This window comes from Aedes albopictus, chromosome 3, assembly GCF_035046485.1.
Source record: "Aedes albopictus strain Foshan chromosome 3, AalbF5, whole genome shotgun sequence".
Lineage (NCBI taxonomy): Eukaryota > Metazoa > Arthropoda > Insecta > Diptera > Culicidae > Aedes > Aedes albopictus.
In genome coordinates this window covers 436,309,718-436,329,098 of record NC_085138.1, presented here as the reverse complement: position 1 = coordinate 436,329,098, position 19,381 = coordinate 436,309,718, and the positions used below count along the sequence as shown (strand labels likewise).

Here is a 19,381-nt window from a genome sequence, read left to right as displayed (position 1 = left end):
GGATTAGTCCAAGAACTTTTTTTTCGAGACGTCCCATTTTTTCTCAGGATTTCTTTCGTGGTTCCTCTCGAGATTCATCCAATAAGTCTTTTCGGAGATTTTCGAAAAATTTGACCGAGATTGGAGCAATCTCTAGCGGAATTCTGGAAGGAATATATGGAGAGATCCCTGAAGAAATCTCTGAAGCAATACCTGCAGACATACCTTTAAGGATCTCTGGAGAAATTCCTGAAGGAACACGGGAGACCGTGTTACCTTAAAGACCTATACTTAAAGCATGCTTGCTTGATATCTGATGTTGCTAGCATAAAAAACGAAGCAACCTATCAACATTTCACAAAATAAACAAACATTTAGCCTCAAATCGCAAAACATGGATCCATATGGACAAAACCCCACTTTGCCATCAGTAACGTGTTTATGGTAACTAATTTTTTTACATGAAAACTATTAATGATTCGATTTATTCCTCTAATCTATTACAGCACCACGGCGGTTCTCATCGTGATAGTCGTGATGACTGCGAATCTGCTTCTGAACATTTGGCTCCTCTACAAAGTGATGGAAGTTGCGGACAATTCCGGTCCAGCTTAGGCTTTCTCAAATCAAGAACGTCGACAGATATTGTCATTAATATAGTTAAACATTATATTTAGTCATTGTAAACTTATTCTCCCACAAACTAAAAAGAACCCGTCGTTTAAACAACTAGAAAGCCAGTTTCTTCATCAGCAAGTACATGTGCTGATCGATTTCGAAACCGTGCAGATTGTTAGCGTCACCCTGGAGTCTCATCAGAAGGCCACCGAACGAAACGTACGCCGACAACCTGTTTGCCGATTCCAGCTGGGCATCGTCTCCCTCGATCCGGTAGACCTTCCCGAACATCACATACTCAAAGCTGTCCGCCCGGGAACCCTCGATTTCGGCGGCATTGTATTCCATACTCGCTAAAAACCCAACTACGGTTAAAGGATCATCCTAAATAACAGTAAACATTTCCACTTACCGGGTGTTCCATCTTCGTGCAGCGTCGTGGCCAGGACCAGGCGGAATTTGTCGCCCAGCTCCATCGGGTACAGCCAGGAATTGATGTCCAGAATCAGATCCATCTTGAAGGACTCGGATTCGCAGTGCAACCGGCTGGCACGATCGAACTTCTTACCTTCCGGATCCATGTCCTTGACGTTGAAGATGTCCTCGAAGAGAATGCCCGACATGGTGCCGCGCTAGTGCTGGTTGATTGAGGTTACTACGTCGAATGTTTCCGTTCAGCGGCAGTCAAATTCCCGTGAGTTAACAGAAAGAAATGGATTTACCTTGCTGCCTGGTCACTTCTAAAGACGTAAAGTAGCCTTTATACAGGCGTTTTCTTGAATTTTACAGTAAAAATTCGGAAATTAAAAAAACTGCCGCACTGAAACGTTGTTTACTCACTGCGGCGGCACGCGATTTTGACGTTTATGCTAAATTATGCCGACTGCGTCCAAGGGGCGCTCGAATGGCATCGATTACAGAATTTTACTACAAAATCCACCAAATCCACGACCGAAGAAAATCGATGTCAAGGTTTTAAGAAGTTCACATTGAAAATCACTCTTAGGTGGAAATCTGGGAGTTGCAACCTTGCTTTCTCTCTACCAAAAATGTTGAATTACGCAACAAGAAAACACATTTACAGACCCCTGCAGATGTAACATTTTGTCGGCATAACCACTGTCGGTACAATGTCATGGTCCTCTGACTGAAAACAAAATATCTTGCTTAAATTTTGAAAAGGGTTTAATATTATTTTGTGCTATAAGCTATCAGGGCTTGTTTTCCATGATTTTAATGATGTTTGCTTACTTAGTTTTTATTGGCACATCTATATTTACTCAAGTAATATAAAGTTTCCGTACGAAAATATATATTTGTCGAAGTAAACAGAGTTTTTGACGGGGACTGCATCTCACGCATGCATATCAATCATAAAAGTAAATTGTCCCAATTCAAATGCTACGCTTGACGTTTGGTTTACAGTAGATCAAAATATTCACCATTAGCCGCAGAAGAGCGGAAGAAGTTTAGCAAAAATTCAGAAAAAACACAAAAAGTTGATTGTTTTATAACATTTGCCAGTGAAAACAATAGTATTTTTCTTCAATCACACAAAATGACGCCGGATCTCACTCTGGACTTTGAGAATTCTGCCCAGCAGCACTATTCGGCCCACAATCCGATCGAGCAGTATGTACTGCTGTCGAAGAGTGCCAAGGGAGCCGCCTGTCTGGAGCTCATTAAGCAGGTGCTCGAGGCGCCGGGAGTGTATGTGTTTGGGGAGCTGCTGGCCATGCCCAACATCGCTGAGGTAGGAAATAGGTGGAAAATCTCACCGGGGAGTTGTTTAATTGATTTCCTTTATTTCAGCTTCAGAACGGTCCGAATGCCAGTTACTACAATACGCTGAACCTGTTCGCCTATGGAACCTACCGGCAGTATCTGGAGAATCAGGCACAGCTTATCCAGCTCACTCCGGTGATGCGTAAGAAGCTACAACATCTGACTATCGTTTCGCTGGCTATCAAGACAAAGTGCATTCCCTACAAAGAACTGCTAGAGGAATTGGATATCAAACATGTCCGCGATCTAGAAGATATGATCATTGAGGCCATCTACGGCGACATCATCCACGGAAAATTGGACCAGAAGAAACAGCAGCTGGAAGTGGACTATGCCATTGGGCGGGACATTCGGCAGGGAAATGTGAGCGAGTTGGCAAGCTTCCTGGAGGAATGGTGCGATTCGTGCGAAACCATTCTGGCCTGTCTGGAGAATCAGATCCACCGGGCCAACTCGGAGAAGCAGAAGCGACTTAAGCACAAGGAAGCCATCGACATGGAGGTAATCAACACGAAAGCAATTTTTCCTACTCTTTTGGACTGCTTCAGTTGATTTCTTTTCCCATTATAGATCACCAATCTGAAGAAGCTGATCAAGGTACAGGCGGGCAACGATTCGGACGAAGCCATGGCCACCGATTCGGGTCGTGAGCTGTCGCTGGGCCACCAGGACCCACGCAAGAAGTCGACGAAATCGAAAAGCCTAAAAGTTAGCGGTAAGTCGTGGTTTAAAAATTTCTGATGAGCAAAATGATCTCTCTCCTGACCCCGCCCCGCTCCGCCTCGACCGATGTGTGCGTGTGTCCCACTTCTAATATACTAACCACCCAAGATAACCTACACAAGTGAAATGGATTTTGAAATAGAGACTACATTCGAAAACCGACCCATCTAGAGACAATTTCTAATCCCAACGCCACTAGAACGGGGGTTCCGTTTCTCTGAAGTTTTCGACTATTCGACCTATTCGTCTTGGCTTGATTCCATTTTGAGGCACACATCTTAACGACGGTTCACAAACGTGACCGACCGACGGAAAGAAATGTCCCTAATCACGAACCTTTCACCCACATTATATAGGTGCGGCCAAAATGCTCTCGAGACAGATGCCCTAGAGAGAAGATCGTTTGTGTGTTGAACCCCCTCCTTCGTTTAAAAACCGGCCGAAATTCGAAACTTTCTTTTGTTCTGATTCTCATTTCTGTTTGTTTATTTTCAAATCAACTTACCGTGAAATAAAACTTTATTAACTGCCACTGTTGTGTTTGTCCTATTTTTTGTTCCTACTTTTTCGTTGATATTTCTTTTTTATTACATTACCATTTTATATTCGTAGAACCTCAATGAAAGAAACGCCCTTCTGCTAAATGGGTTGGTGTAGGATATGTCGTTTAGAAGTGAATGCATCAGTTTTCCTAATGGCTTGAAGAAAGGTGTTTCTTTGGTAGAACAAGTAAAGAAAGTCGTTCATATTACACCTGTACTTATTACTACTTCATGTACTCTGAATTTCGATAGTTTTGTTGATGTTTTCTCTGCAACCCTCTTTACACGACGATACTTTTCTTCTATCATACCTACCTAAGTCGTCAATCATCTCACGCTGTTTTCATAATTTTCCAAATACATACCACGGATACGGAATGAATGATCCATAAAATGATAAAATCCTCGTGAATAAGCAAACAACTACTTACGGAATGCCAATGATCAAAACTAAAGTACTTCTAGAAAATAACATGGGCATTCCTAAAGAGATTCATGAAAAAAAAAATCCCACTGGTTTCACGATAAATCGACACAGGGGCTATCACTAGGAATTATGCCCGGGGTTGCATAGGAATTTTTTTTACCAGAAATGTTGTTAAAAAATGTACAAGAAATTCTCCAAAATCCATTGGAAGAATTCTTTTGGAAGTGCTTCAAGAATTTTAAAAGGTGTTCAGTGAGTAATTTTGTGAGGGATTTAGGCAAGGATGAAATACAAAAATTTTCTCAGAAATTTGCCACGAGTCATTCATCAAGAATTTTGTCAAGAACTTTAACAACACTCAACTCATCAACTGACAATACAGTCTACTTTTCATATCATAATATTCTACATCTCGATATATCTCTCTATGTCATCAATGCTTTGCTTACTCGGTCCCAAAATGTTTGGGATAGGTTACCTTTCATAGAGTGCATAAAAATCTCAACTTTTGACTGTTTGTCAACCTATTATATGTATGTGCATAATTGGTACAAATTTGAGCTCGATTGCTTAACATTTTGTAATGCTAGAATCGTTCTCGTAAAACACTCTTTTTAGACAATGTCATATTTCCGATACCAGTTAACCGAATCGAATGAAACCTTGAATTTGAACGCTTATCAACAATATATTGATGCTCCAATAGTCTTTAAAACATAGGAACATTTTGTACGTTGAAATATTAACGGGTATATTAATCAATAGTGGACCCCTTATTAGCTGAAAATTGCTCTGTTCGTGAAAACAATGCAAACACCTAATTACATTAGGGGGATTCACTTAACAGCGTAAACTGATTAAACTGATTAAACGTCGCGATCACCAAGGCAATCTTCGATTATTTCATTCGCAAAATCATGAAACATTTCAAATAAGCAGAAAATCATGGCTTACGCAGCAATTTAATCTGTTTAGTGAATACCCCTATTGTCTTTATCAACGATTGCGCAACAGATTCTATGTCTTTCCTACACTGAAACCATGCAAAAACACCTTATGCATCTCATAAAATAACACTATAGTTTACAAAAAACCCAGGTTAATCCACCTAGTGGTGATAGTGCCTTTCTCGTCGAATATGTACTCAACATTTTTTCCGGCCATAAGCCGAAGTGTTCCTGAATCCTGAGAATACTCTAGAACGGAATAAATCTCATTTTCTTCTTTTGTCACAGTGCTCGTTGACTCGTCAATGAGGGGTGGAGTTGATAAATAATAAATGTATTTGATGAAAAAATTCTTAAAAAAATTAAGCAAAACCGCTTAAGGCGAAACTGGAAGCATTTCCTATTTTTTTTTGTTTTTGATTTTTTATAAAATAACGAAGCAATATTTTCAAAATCGGTTTTCGTGCACATGTTGAGTATGGATCAGGGTATATTCTGATTTTGTTACGTGGCATAAAATGTTTTTCGTTTTTGCAGAAACCATTTTTTGTGAAATTTTGTTCAAACATGGTTTCTGCAAAAACGAAAAACATTTTATACCGCGTAAAAAAATCAGAAGATACCCTGATCCACACTCTACATTTGCACGAAAACCGATTTTGAAAATATTGCTTCGTTATTTAATAGTACATCAAAAACCAAAAAATTAGGAAAGGCTTCCAGTTTCGCCTTAACTCATCGGTTTTGATAAAAAAAAAAACTTCTGGAAGACTCTAATTTCACTTTAAAATTGATAAATCTATTGGTTTATTTATTTGTGCACTTCTTCAAGATGTTGAATTCCGACCAAAATTTCCAAGGGGGACCCCTCTGGACTTAAGAGAAAATCAAAATTTGTGTCAGCCTTATTCAGAAAAGCAAGAATTTTATCAAAGCCATAATTGAATTTGGAAACTTATTGATGAGATGAGATATTCCGACGCTATGTTAAACGTATAGGCCGAGCTGAAAAATATCAAATCTCTCAGTTGACTGCTTGACCACCTTCACTAGCACTGGATGCCGATCATTATCAAGACATTTCGGCATTTTTTTTTTCAGCGTACTTTAGCCTATATTTTATTATCATTAGTTATAAGATTCATGTAAAATTAAGCCTCTATTAAAGCCCATTCAAATTTCTACCGTGTTACAGAGCGCGAGGACTCAACCAGTTGCATCAAAATTGTTCGCAGTAATTTTAGACACAGAAGGGGATTGGTGCTGTAAAATTTATTTTTTTCCATACAACGTTGATCCATCCTACTGTAAAATGACGCCTCAGGAATCTAAAATGATGTAATTTGACAAGATCGCTTAATTTTTTTTATCAAGATTTTGTTCTTTTACACATATTAATCGCTTGCATCAATTTTGTTCACCTGCGTAATTTCAGCAATGGATCCAACCCTGATTCTGCAACACTGCCGGTACTCTTAAGTGTGGTCAGAGACTATTTTCTTGCTGCCCGTGTAACTGGTTAACGAACATTTTTGATGATTTGATGTTTCGCATGCATGGATTTGGTTTTGTTTTTTAATTGGTCACTTCCGACGGGACACCTGGAACCGGTTCCGGAACACAACCGGTTTAGATACGGTATGAAACTGTTTTCTTGCTTACCGTTCATCTGGTTATCGAAAAACCCCGCACTTCCATGTGTCACATGCATGGGCTTGGTTCACTTTTTTAATTGACAACTTCCAGCGGGACAGCAGGAACCGGTTCCGGAACACAACCGGTTCAGATATAGTCTGAAACTATTTTCCTGCTTACCGTTCATCTGGTTATCGAAAAAGCCGCTGTTTGATGCGTCGCATGCCTGGGTTTGGTTCACTTTTTTAATTGGCCAATTCCGGCAGGACATCCGGAACCGGTTCCGGAACACTACCGGTTCAAACTTGGTTTGAAACTATGTTTCTGCTTACCGTTCATCTGGTTATCGAAAAAGCCGCTCTTTGATGTGTCGCATGCCTGAGTTTGGATCACTTTTTTAATTGGCCACTTCTGGCAGGACATCCGGAACCGGTTCCGGAATACTACCGGTTCAAACATGGTCTGAAACTATTTTCCTGCTTACCGTTCATTTGGTTATCGAAAAAGCCGCTGTTTGATGTGTCACATGCCTGGGTGTGGTTCACTTTTTTAATTGCCCAATTCCGGCAGGACATCCGGAACCGGTTCCGGAACACTACCGGTTCAAACGAGGTTTGAAACTATTTTCCTGCTACCGTTCATTTGGTTATCGAAAAAGCCGCTCTTTGATGTGTCGTATGCCTGGGTTTGGTACACATTTTTAATTGGCAACTTCCGGCAGGACATCCGGAACCAGTTCCGGAATACTACCGGTTCAAACATGGTCTGAAACTATTTTCCTGCTTACCATTCAACTGGTTATCGAAAAATCCGCTATTTGACGTGTCGCATGCATGGGTTATGTTCACTTTCTTATTTGGCCACTTCCGGCGGGACACCCGGAACCGGTTCCGGAACACTACCGGTTCAGATATAGTCAGAGACTATTTTCCTTCATCCCGTTCATCAGATAATCGAAAACGCCGTGGTTTGATGGGTCGCATGCATGGGTTTGTTGCATTTTCATATCTGGCCCCTTCCTTGGGGTACCGGTCCGGAACACCTAAATGGCCATAACTCCGGAACGGCTGGACCGATCTGAACCATTTTCAATAGGAAACAATGGGACAATGTACCCCGTCGAATGAACCATCGGTCGTTGAAATCGGTTCATATTTACTATCTAAAAATGAGGTGACCGTTTTGTACACACACATACATACACACACACATACATACACACAGACATCATCTCAACTCGTCGAGCTGAGTCGATTGGTATATAACACTTGACCCCTCTGGGGGCTCTATCAAATTTTCGTTTTTGGAGTGAACATATAGCCTTTCGGTACACCTTGGTGTACGAGAAAGGCAATAAAACGAAAGTTGGGAATTCCTGTCAACGACCAAAATTTTTGATGCATAATTAGGCCGATGCAAATATTTAATTTGTTCAATGTCCCCCCTCTCCTTAAAAAATCCAAAATATTGAAACGGCGAAAAAAACGCGGCGGCTCATGAGTCAATTATCAATAGGAAAATTGTTTTAAAGTAGTATTTTTTCAATAGTAAATTATAGATTACATATTGAAGCGAAGGAAAAAGACTAGTATGTCTCTAGTATCGCTCTGAGCTTCTGACTGCATTTTTTGAAGGCTGCCATCGTACTCTTGTCGCATGAAGCAGCATGTTCGAAGATGGTACCTATTTAGTAAGCAAATCATGCCCGAGAATAAATGGTGTTCCTAACTGTTGCTGTTGAATAACGATAGAAATTTTCAAGATGTTGAACACCTCTTGTGTCACGCTGTTGACTTGTTGAGTCCAGGTCATATTGTGGTCCATTAGGATGCCAAGGTTGACGGATGATTTACCGTTAATTTGTCGGATAGAATTAAAGTTTCTCCGCTAAAAACAATATCTGTGTTTGGTGTAACTGCCCCAGTTTTACTGAAGTTGATGGCTTGGGTCTTCTCTGGGCTCGGGTGCATATAGTTTCTACCACCACCACCACCGATGGCTAAGGCCGGGGTGGCCTCTGCTGTACATAGTAGCCGTCTCCATTCCACTCGGTCCATGGCAGTTTGTCTCCAGTTCCGCACTCTGCGTAGGGTCCGCAGATCGTCCTCCACTTGGTCGACCCACCTAGCTCGCTGCGCTCCACGTCTTCTTGTACCGGTCGGAAGACTCTCGAGAACCATTTTAGTCGGGTTGCTATCCGACATCCTGATGACGTGACCCGCCCACCGTAGTCTCCCGATTTTCGCGGTATGGACGATGGTTGGTTCTCTTAGCAGCTGATGCAGCTCGTGGTTCTTTCGCCTTCTCCAAGTCCCGTCTTCCATCTGCACTCCGCCGTAGATGGTACGCAATACCTTCCGTTCGAAAACTCCAAGGGCGCGTTGGTCCTCTGCACGTAGGGTCCATGTTTCGTGCCCATAGAGGACGACCGGTCTAATCAGCGTTTTGTAGATGGTTAATTTCGTGTTACGGCGAACTTTATTCGATCGTAGAGTTCTGCGGAGTCCAAAGTAAGCACGATTTCCTGCATATAGTTTCTAGTTCCCCACAACGTGTGATCGCATCGAGGTCGTCAATTACTGTATTGATGAGTTCATCAATTTCGGCTATCCTGAAATGTATATCTGCAGGTCGTCGACGTACAATTGATAGAAGCACTTTTTCGGAAAAATCTAAAGAGAAAATCGATGAAGAGAAATCGATCATTGTAAATACACCTGTATGATACTAAACCTAACTAAACTGACCTGCCAACAGACGATTGTCTGGGTTGTCTAGATAGCCGGTAATTTGATTCAACAAGATTTTCTTCCGAATTTTTAAAATTGCAGGAAGCACACTAATGGGGCGATAATCTTTGGGTAGCATTGGATTGGTGATATCTTAGGTATGGGTGTGACGATGGCTGTTTTTCACTGGATTGGGAATGCTCGGGAATCAATGAAAGAATGAACTGACAGAGTAGCTTAACGATGGAGTTCGGGATTTCCTCAGAAGCGGTAGCGTTTGTGCGATCATCAAGCATTTTTCAGACCTCATCAACATCTAGTGTGATGGAAGTTTAACTCTGCACCGCGATCAACAGCAGATCTGTGGTCCTTCTAAGTCGATGGTTTGTGACCCTTAGTTGTTGATGACCATCACAGAAGATGCGGCGTTTAACCCTCTACTTCCCATGGTTGCTCTAGAGCACCATCGATTATCGACGAACTCCGAACAAACGGAATTAGATGAATATGATGCAATAATTTTTAGAATATGGTTATAACCTCATACATAAGGTTAACCCTGGCCAAGTTCGCAGGGGTTGACGGTATTAAAGTGAAGGAGTTTCATTTTGATTATTGTAATGTAGTGTTCTTTAGTGAAACATATCACCTTTTTAACACTTTAATGTGCCTCCAACGGTTCATCACGAACCGGCTGCTGCAGATGGAGTATGGCTGATCATATGCATCAGACATGCTCGATAAACACGGAGGAACCGCCGGGGCTCAGTAGAGTCTATTCCCAAGCAATAGTTCCAAGTCGGTTGGATTTGAGAAGGTTTTGATGATCGTTACAAATCCTAATAAAAGTATTATAGGATTTGTGACAGGTTTTGGAACCTTTTAAAGCCAGCTAACTTCAAAATGTTGTTTGGGCTCTATTTCCCACGTTTCTCGGTTGATTTTGATTAGTAATTTATTAATGTCATAGTCGCTTTTTCGAATTTTTACAATGTTAGTTGTTCATATTTTCTTTAAATAAAGCAGTGATCACCAAACTGCGGCCCTCGACCATTGTTTTGTGCGGCCCGCGTATTGGTTTTGAAATGTATTAGAACGTGGCCCACTCACAGATTCCATAATTAAAATCTGTAATTTCACCAAATTTTAAAACTTTCATGAGAATGAATATTAACTACTGAAATTTTGCAAATATCATGGAGTTTTTTTCAAAAGAATTAAGATTTTTGAATGTTTTACGAACTGTAAAAGACTACTTTTTAGAATTTTGTTCCGAAAACATTCGAAACTGTTGTTAAGAACGGTGTGTTTTGCTTAAATAATGACTTTAGGCTAAATTTCACTGTTTCTCTGCCATGGATTTTGGACTTGTGACAGAACTCGTTATTAGTTTAATTTCACGAAAATAAAATTAAAATAATTTCCATTTTGTTTTTATCGGGGAAAAATATCCTTGTATTCGATATGCTTTATATTCAGCACTTCTTCCAGGAAATTTTTCAAAAAATACAGAATTTTTGCCTACAACTTCTCTTAAAAGGAAATGTTGCCCAAACTTTCGGAATTTCGCTAAAAGTTTCAGGGATTGGGCAAGATACTCTTCTTTCCCCTAGCAATACTACTAGGAATTCTTCTTGAAATATCTATTCTAAGACGGCTACAAATACTTGCACACATTGCTCAGAAAACCACCGCTGCAGGTTTTTTTTTTCATTGGCTTCCTAAGCAATTACGCAAGTAAAACTTCAAGGATTTCCACAACAGTATCTCCAGGCAGTTTCTCGGAATTTCTTCCGAGAACCCTGAAATCCTGGATTTTGAGAAATTTCAGAATGATTTGTAGATTCTTAAATTTCTCAAAATCCACAAAAAGTAACAGTTCCAAGATTTTTTTAATAGGGGGTTCGGTATACTTTTCAGGAAATCCCTAAACTGCAGTAAGAAACTCTATTCGGCAATTTGTGAAAACTGGATCGAGTCCCGGCCAGGCCCTGGACACCAGTTTCATTTCAACGATATTTATTGTAGCATGATTCTCGCCACGCCTTGTCGTGACCCAGGTTTGCTCTGGCACAGATAGGGAAAAGTACGTCGTAATATCGTTGACAAGTGATCGATGTTTGAATCCTGTTCCGGTGTAACAAGGATAGCCCTGTAGACGTCTTATCGTACCAGGTCAGGAACTGGACTGGGATTTGAATCGTGACTAGGTTTCGACGGATTGGGCCTTATCGGTGCCATTATGAAGTAGCTTGCGTGAGTTTCGACCGAACATAGGCGACTTTTACCGTCAATTTTACCGTTAACAAAAAAGCCAGTCGAAAAAGGCATGGTACACAAATTACGTAACGCAAAAATTGGCCATTTCAGACTCCCTCCCCCCCCCATTCGTAACGCTTTTTGTATGGAAGCCCGAAAATTTTTGTATGGGTCGTAACGCTACGCTGGACTCCCCCCCTCCCCCTATTGCGTTACGTAATTTGTGTACGATGCCAAATAATTAAAACTGGATCGAATCTAGCCTTAATGCATCAGTGCCAGTCGGGGAGTTAGTATGATACCCTTAAATAGAAGAAAATAAGTGTTAATTAAACATTTTGCACGAAGTTTGAATTTCCAACTCTACCAGTTTTCTTGTTTATACTTCCATAAACAAGGTGTGGGTTACTCTTGGCAACAACAAAGCAGTATTGTGCCTTGCAAGATAAATCCGCGAAACGCGTTTGTCTTCTTCTTTTCCATCAAGTTGTCAAAATATGAGCGACCTGATGGTCAGAAATTCTACATGCGACGCTCATATCAAATCCACATGAGGCTGCGGCGATATGGCTGCGAGGAGATGCACGCGATACAGACGCAATGTGGAAATGGGAAAGATGACGCCGCATCCTCCTGCAGCATCACCAAATAACATCCCGATTATTAAACACAAAGCCGACGAGGTGATGCGTATGCGTATATAGTGAAACAATGTCGCGATAATATTATCACGATTTCTGGCCACCCGAGTTGCCATTGTGCCAACTGTTGTTTTGATATGAACGGCCTGAAGGCTGCTGCGATGCTGCTAGATGGGTGACAGTATCTGTTCGATTTTGACATTGCGTCTGTATCGCGGGTATCTCTTAGCGGTCATATCGCCGCCGCTCAATGTGGATTTATTATGAGCGCCGCAATACATACTAGGAATTTAATTCGGGCGGAAGGGCAAGGTTTTATGGATTGAAGGTAAGATATATTTTGTTGCTAGTACTTCGTGCGCCTTGAAATTTCCAAGTGATGTATGGGAGTTGGAGGTCTTAGTTTGGTCTTTGTTTTAACCCTCTAATACCCAACCCCGCCTTTAGACGGGGTATAGTTTGAGCATTTTTGTAATATTTGTTTCGTGGGAAATCAAAATTTTTATATTTTTGGCTGATATTTAGGATGTATATCTCAAAATGGTTTTTGGTGTATTTTAAAGCGTATTTACATTTTTAAAAAATCATTGAATAATTTATGTTTTGGTCACCTTTTAGAAGTCATTGTTTATTTTGTATTGAATCGCTACAATTAACATATTTTATTTTTTTCCCAAACCATGCTATCCTTGTTTAATAGTTTTAGGGGATCGAATACACTATAAAATTATTTGCCTTAAAATTACACGGAAAATAAAATTTTATATGATAAAATTTAAAATAAAAATATTTCAACAATAATCATAAAATCTCAAAATGTTTTCATCCCAAAAAATCCGTACCCCAAATAGGCTTCCAGGAAAAATATAAAAGTGTGGGGATGTTCAAAAATAAAAATTAGAAAAATCAAAAACTGAAATTCACGAAATCGAGAATTAAAAAGAATCATCTTCCAAAACATGTTTAAATCGATTTTAGATGACGAAAAATGATATTTAGATCAAAATCAAAAATTTGGGTATTAGAGGGTTAACATACGGGTTCGACTGATTCGATGAATCTATCTAGAAGTATCTAGAAGACAATTGACGCTACGATTGGAAAAAAGCTTGCAGTTGGGACTAGACTAAAATAGTGGCCGATAGGAAACAATGCGCTAGGCAGCATTATTATTCATTTTTTAATATTTACCCATAGGCTTTTCGCCGGTTGACAGTACAGTACTTAGCTGAGTACGAAGATACGGATTAGTTGGTGTACAGATGACAGGGTTCTCACGGGAAGTGCTTCAAGCGAGGCTTACATAACAACTGACAATGAAGAAACCTATTTTCCTTGACTTTCTACGCAATGGACATCTGCCCGAACACACGTGTTTTCGTTAATCTCGTAGGCATTATTAAGACATGACGTATGTGCATGACGGAACAACTGGCAGGACACAGCTCCAGACGTCTCTTTTTAAGGACAGACTTGTTAGAATCCCAAAATGGCCGCCACAATGGCCGAATTTGGCACCTACTCACGATTTCGAGGGCACAAATCTCTTCGTCAACAAAACCAGCGCATCTGATCTTCTTATTTTAAGATTATTACGAGTGAGCAGGAACAGAATAATGGAATGCACTGTTGTGTGAAGCTTGCTTCTTGAGATTTGTGCGTTTGAATTTCTGATGCACTGTTGAAGCGGGATTTCTTTTGTCCTTAATAACGACATTTAGCATACCTATATAAATAAAAATGGAATGGTGTTTGTATGTCACGAATAGGCTCGGGAACGACTAAAGCTGCTATGATAGAACAGATCAGAATGACTTAATTGACTATTACCTTGGAGATCTACTTCGAATAACTGACAAATTGACAAGAACCTAACTAAATACATGGACCATACTACAAAAAACTAATTGACAAAAAGAAAAAAGGGAAACTTTTATTAAAACTATTTTTGTTCAACGCAGGCCAAAACAGTGTCGACTTGGGCCACACACGCCTACGTACTTCTGTGTGTTGAAACAAAAATTGAGGCTCCTAGAAGCAATTGTAGGGAAAGGGTGCGGTGTAGAACACAAGCACAGTGTTGCTACCGCCGTAATCACTTTGAAAAAAAAAATCTACTGGATGTAATCCTCATACTTCTCCAGAAAAACTCGTTCTGTGATTTCTCCAAGGGTTTCTCCTAAGATTCCTTAGAAATGTCCATCTAAGATTTTCGGAGGGATTCGTCCAGGTATTGACCGTTATTGCTTCCAATAATTTTACAAGGATATCTTCAAGATGTGGTTCCACCAACATATTCTTTCTTTTCCTGCAGATATTCCTCGTTGGTTTCTTCCAGGAATCGCTGATTTGTTTTTTTTTTCCAAGAATTCTTTATGGGATGCCTCTTGGATTTAATTCCTACATTTTTTTTAATGATGACTTCAGGAACTCTCCTTGAGATTTTTTCCATGGATTCTCGCTATTATCCCTTTAGAAGTTTTGATTAGAATTCCTCCAGAAACTCCTGCTTGGACTTCACCTGAGATTTGTACAGAAAATCCTTATGAGATTATTCAATACACTCCTTTAGAAATTTCACCAGGAATACTATTGCATCCCCAATAGATATGCCTCCGGGAATATCTCACGAAATATCATCATTAATGCATCCACGAATTTTTCTAGGGATTTTTTGAAGAGTTCTCCTGGGGATTTCATTGGGGAATCGTCCAGTGATTTCACAAAAACGTCCTCCAAGGATTTATCAAAGAATTTCTCTAGCAAGTTTCTGCAGGGTTTCCTCTAACACTGAGCGAACTTTTCCGCCTTATCTCGCCCAGTATCACATTCGCTTCCTCTACGCTCTACTGTCATGATGTTTGGAGTTTGAAAGCTGTGTTCCAGTAGGGATGTTGTGTCAGGAGTAAGTAGAAGTTGTAATAGTTGTGCTGCAAAGAGTATAATCACATATATTATCGAACTTAGACACTAAAAACTTTTATGTATAAAACTGCGAAAGTTCTCGTATATCGCTAAATCGGGTTGAAGGCTTATTTTTAGAAGAGGTGTAATATCATAAAAAAGCTATCTTTTAAATCATGCTTATTATTTAAATAGAAATATGTTAAAACCAAAAGAAAAAGTTTCGTCATATCGAGGTATGACTGTTTTTCTATACAGAGATAGTGATTCTTGAACTCAATGAGTTTTTCACGCTTTACTCCACAAACATTTATTCCTTTTTTTAGTGTCTACTCCACAGAATTCAATCTCTGAATATTTTTTAGTTTTAACCTTCCGTAACTTGTGCAGTTGGCAACCACCGTCAGCACCTCGCTAATGCTGAGTACAAAAGCGAGATTTTTCCAACGTGTTGTACAAAATACAACAGCGCGATCGCTCGAGGGTTTTCAAGGCACTATCAAAGTTTTCTTAAAATGAAAATATAAGTTTCACTCATATGAACAATCATGCGTCTTTTTCGCATTGTATTCTCAGCTCTTAAGGCTCAAATAACCATCATTCAGTCATCAGCAGTCATTAATTATTCAAAAAGCATTTTTCTAAGTCATAAAACCGCCATTGAAAATTATTTCACTGTTATCCAGATGGTGGCCACAGTGCAGTGATAAATTTTTATTAACATTGGTTGAAATTTCAGCGAGAAAACTGCTTTTAAGTTTTTGCTAAACGATGATGGTTTGTTTCCTCTTAAAAAGGCACTTCAATTTCACCCCGAAAGCAGAATTGATGATTGTTTGTTCAAAATGTTAATAATAACATTAAAACGATTTGCAGTAAAAGTTTCAACCTTGTTGACTGATGCAATCTATCGTCGTACTTGTTTTAATGCATTAAGTTTGATCATATCGGTTACTATACTAAAAAATTAGACTCCAAAAACTGTGAAAAGTTATCAATTTTACCCGTAATCACGGTATTTGTTGTATAAAAATGTAAATCTCAGAAAGTTGATTGTGAAAAGTTGATAAACCCGAGCAGAAGGGAATACCAGCAGCATAATAAAATGTGTTATTTTGGCAAAATAACTGAGTAACGCAAAGAGTTATTTTCCTGTTATTTACATAACATACCATGTTATAAGCTTGTATGTCATAAGCGGCAAAATCACAAAAATCATAACAAAAAAATGTTCCTGGAAGACCAGTTAAATAACAAGTTTTGTTAGTTACAACTGAATAACAGCGAAATCATTCAATGTTTCAATAACAAATTTTGAAATTAAAAAGTTATTGATAATATCAGAATCATAACAAAGATTTTTTTATCCTCGCAAGGTAGGTATGTAACCCCTAAGTTCGAGCCATTTCAGAGGAAACAAAATGAATTTCTGTTGGTTCCATTTTGAAAATAAAAAGTAATAAACAGCCATCACTAAGGCCATAATCCACTATAACTCATAAGCCAGTCATTCAAAAAGAATGGCATGCTTCCAGTCTTCCTGCTCCAAACGGCCTCGAGATAATTTCAAAATTAATTTTGTTTATGAGTTATGGTGGATCATGGTTGTTCACTTATTTGTTTCCAAAATATAATCAACAGAAATTCTTCATTTTTTCACTGAAATGGATCGAACTAAATAGAAACAAAATTCACAAGTAATTATTAGTTCCGTTTCAAAAATTCAACTTAACCGATTCATAGACACCGAAGATATAACTCATAGACTCCAAACATGGCTTTTTGTATGGAAATCAGCAAATGTTAACTTTTTCATTCCTGTTGCTGTAAATCTCGCATGGTGTAGTTGTGATTGCAAAACTTTATTGTTGTGCTATTGATGATCAAATAATTGTGCACTCTCAATAATACAATAAATACAGAATTCGTTCTACAACAAAACATCTTATTAAAATGTAATTAATTATTAAAATAAAATGTAAAAATATACCAATCGTAGGATCATACCAAAATCAGATTGCCCAACAAAATCTGTTATGGAAAAGTTATGCCTCAATAAGTTAATAATAACGTACCAAGATATAAAAACAGGTTTTGTGATTCAGTTATTATTATTTTGATATTCTACTCTGCTAGGGAACATTTTCTTATTAGAGCAGTGGAATTGATCAGTAATAAAATTACGTTTTCATGACTTTTCCCATCCTTGGTTGTGGAACTTAGATATCACATTTAATTGAAAAATATGAAAGTAAATATATTTAAATATGTTTTATTTATCGCATAAAGCTTATTTTACTGGAACGGGTAATAAATTATTGGAAACATTTGTCATAAAAACCTAACTAAAACCACGGTTCAGAGATTCCATTTGTTGTGATGTCATATTGACTAAAATAAAAATTCCTACCCGAAATCTGAAACGAAAGGAGAAAGATAAAACAGATGATGTGAAATTCGGCCCCAAAGCACAGCCGACCAAAAAAAAGAGGAGACACTCACATTTCGGTGGTGACTGGTGGAGAATACATAAAATTCGATGTTAGATGTAGTGGAATAAACAGAAGACGTCGCGCGGCTCGCCATTAGTCGTCGAATTTTTTGACTCCTTCCTGGACACCGTGCTTGATCGAATCGCCAGTCTTTTTGATGAAATCGCCTACCTCCGGCGCTGAGTCATCGACGTTGAACACACCGTAGTAGATGGCAACGGCGATCGCGATGGCGAATAGGATACAGCTGCAATGCACAACACAGTTGGAATTTAATTAGGGCTGAGAAAACGAGTGGCTGCCTGCCTGAAGGCATTATTTCTCTACACGCTAAGAAAATGTTACTCTAAAATGAGTAAGATTCACACAAAACTGAGCTAAACTGGGACAGCTCAAAAAATGAGTAAATTGCATTTCCAGCGATAGCGCTGGACCAAGTGCAAAAATCCAACTGGTGTAAGCCGTATAATATTCTTCACATCATCAAGAATATTATACGGCTTAAACTGATGAGATTTTCGCACTTGGGCCAGCGCTAGCGCTGGACAAAATATACTCAATTTTGAGTTGTCCCACTTTAGCTCAGTTTTGTGTGAATTTTCTGACCGTGTAGTGGAAACTCTACTAAACTACTAGAACTTCTGAGCTGGCAAATTGCGCGCTTCATTACAGATTCTGTACAGGTGGTTGCAAATACAGAGGTATGCTGGGAATCGGATAATTACCAAACAATGATGGTGCCGCAGTTACACATCTTGGAAGAAATTGATTTCACTCACTGGAAATTGAAACAAAAAAAGCAACTTTGAGAAACGTGTCACGGTGCACTAATCGAAGGTAGCTGTGATTTTTCGTTTTGATTGAAAGCGGTGCAAGAATATTGAGATTATCTCGCAGAACAAAGCAACCCAAATCGAGAACAAACTGAGCTCATTTATGGAGGCGAACCTTTGTACTGTGTGTTGTATGGAGAGGCGACCTGCTGCAGGTAATCCAATAAAAGCGCAGCTATTCCAATGGAACACTGTTGAACGAATGCGATCGGTCGACTTCGTGGCTGATGCTGTTTGTTGAATGATCAGCAGGCAGTCAGTAGTGTTGAATGGAGAACACAGTCGACAGCAGGGTTTGCGCTTTAAACTTCCTTTCGATTGTATTGGTGAGCTCGCAGGTTGGCAGCAGTACAGATGTTCTAGCTTGTACATGGTTTAGCGTTTAGCAGTTTAGTTGTATTTCGCTAGTTTTACGGCTCTTTCAGTCTATATTAAGGGTCTGTTCCAATTGGCGAATCAAAATTAATTTTTACTTAAATTTGACAGTTCGACACTTAAACTTGACAGTTCTCCTAAGGAAATAATTATCGAACTGTCAAGTTTGAGTGAAAATTAATTTTAATTCTCAAATTGGAACAGACCCTAAGCAGCTAAAACGTCTATAGCATCTACTGTCTTTTCGGTGTGTTTTTCACCTTCTTCTGGGAATTCTGAAATACACACCGAAACGTAGGACAGTAGGTGCAAAAGGCGTTTATGCTGCTTAATATAGACTGAAAGAACCGTAAAACTAGCGAAATACTCGTCAATTAACGTCGCACCGTTACTTTATCGAATAGCGTCAGCAAAAAGAGGTGAATGAAAGTGGAATGAGGCGACTATACGTCACTCTGGTTAAAATAATACAAAACTTCCAACAGATTGGTT

At 39.2% G+C, this 19,381-nt stretch overlaps 2 protein-coding genes across 2 annotated transcripts; one reads left to right on the top strand and one right to left on the bottom strand.

Moving 5' to 3' along the window:
* Positions 1-624: 624 nt before the first annotated feature.
* On the bottom strand, positions 625-1,408 carry LOC109426039 (DNA-directed RNA polymerases I, II, and III subunit RPABC3). The gene is made up of 2 exons (XM_019701478.3): positions 1,010-1,408; positions 625-950 (listed from the first exon to the last, which is right to left on the bottom strand). The coding sequence occupies exons 1-2, from the start codon at positions 1,218-1,220 to the stop codon at positions 709-711; spliced, it is 453 nt and encodes a 150-aa protein (XP_019557023.1). The 5' UTR covers positions 1,221-1,408; the 3' UTR covers positions 625-708.
* A 621-nt stretch (positions 1,409-2,029) lies between these two features.
* On the top strand, positions 2,030-3,637 carry LOC109426040 (COP9 signalosome complex subunit 7). The gene is made up of 4 exons (XM_019701479.3): positions 2,030-2,350; positions 2,410-2,883; positions 2,953-3,097; positions 3,462-3,637. The coding sequence occupies exons 1-4, from the start codon at positions 2,156-2,158 to the stop codon at positions 3,494-3,496; spliced, it is 849 nt and encodes a 282-aa protein (XP_019557024.3). The 5' UTR covers positions 2,030-2,155; the 3' UTR covers positions 3,497-3,637.
* Positions 3,638-19,381: the final 15,744 nt, after the last annotated feature.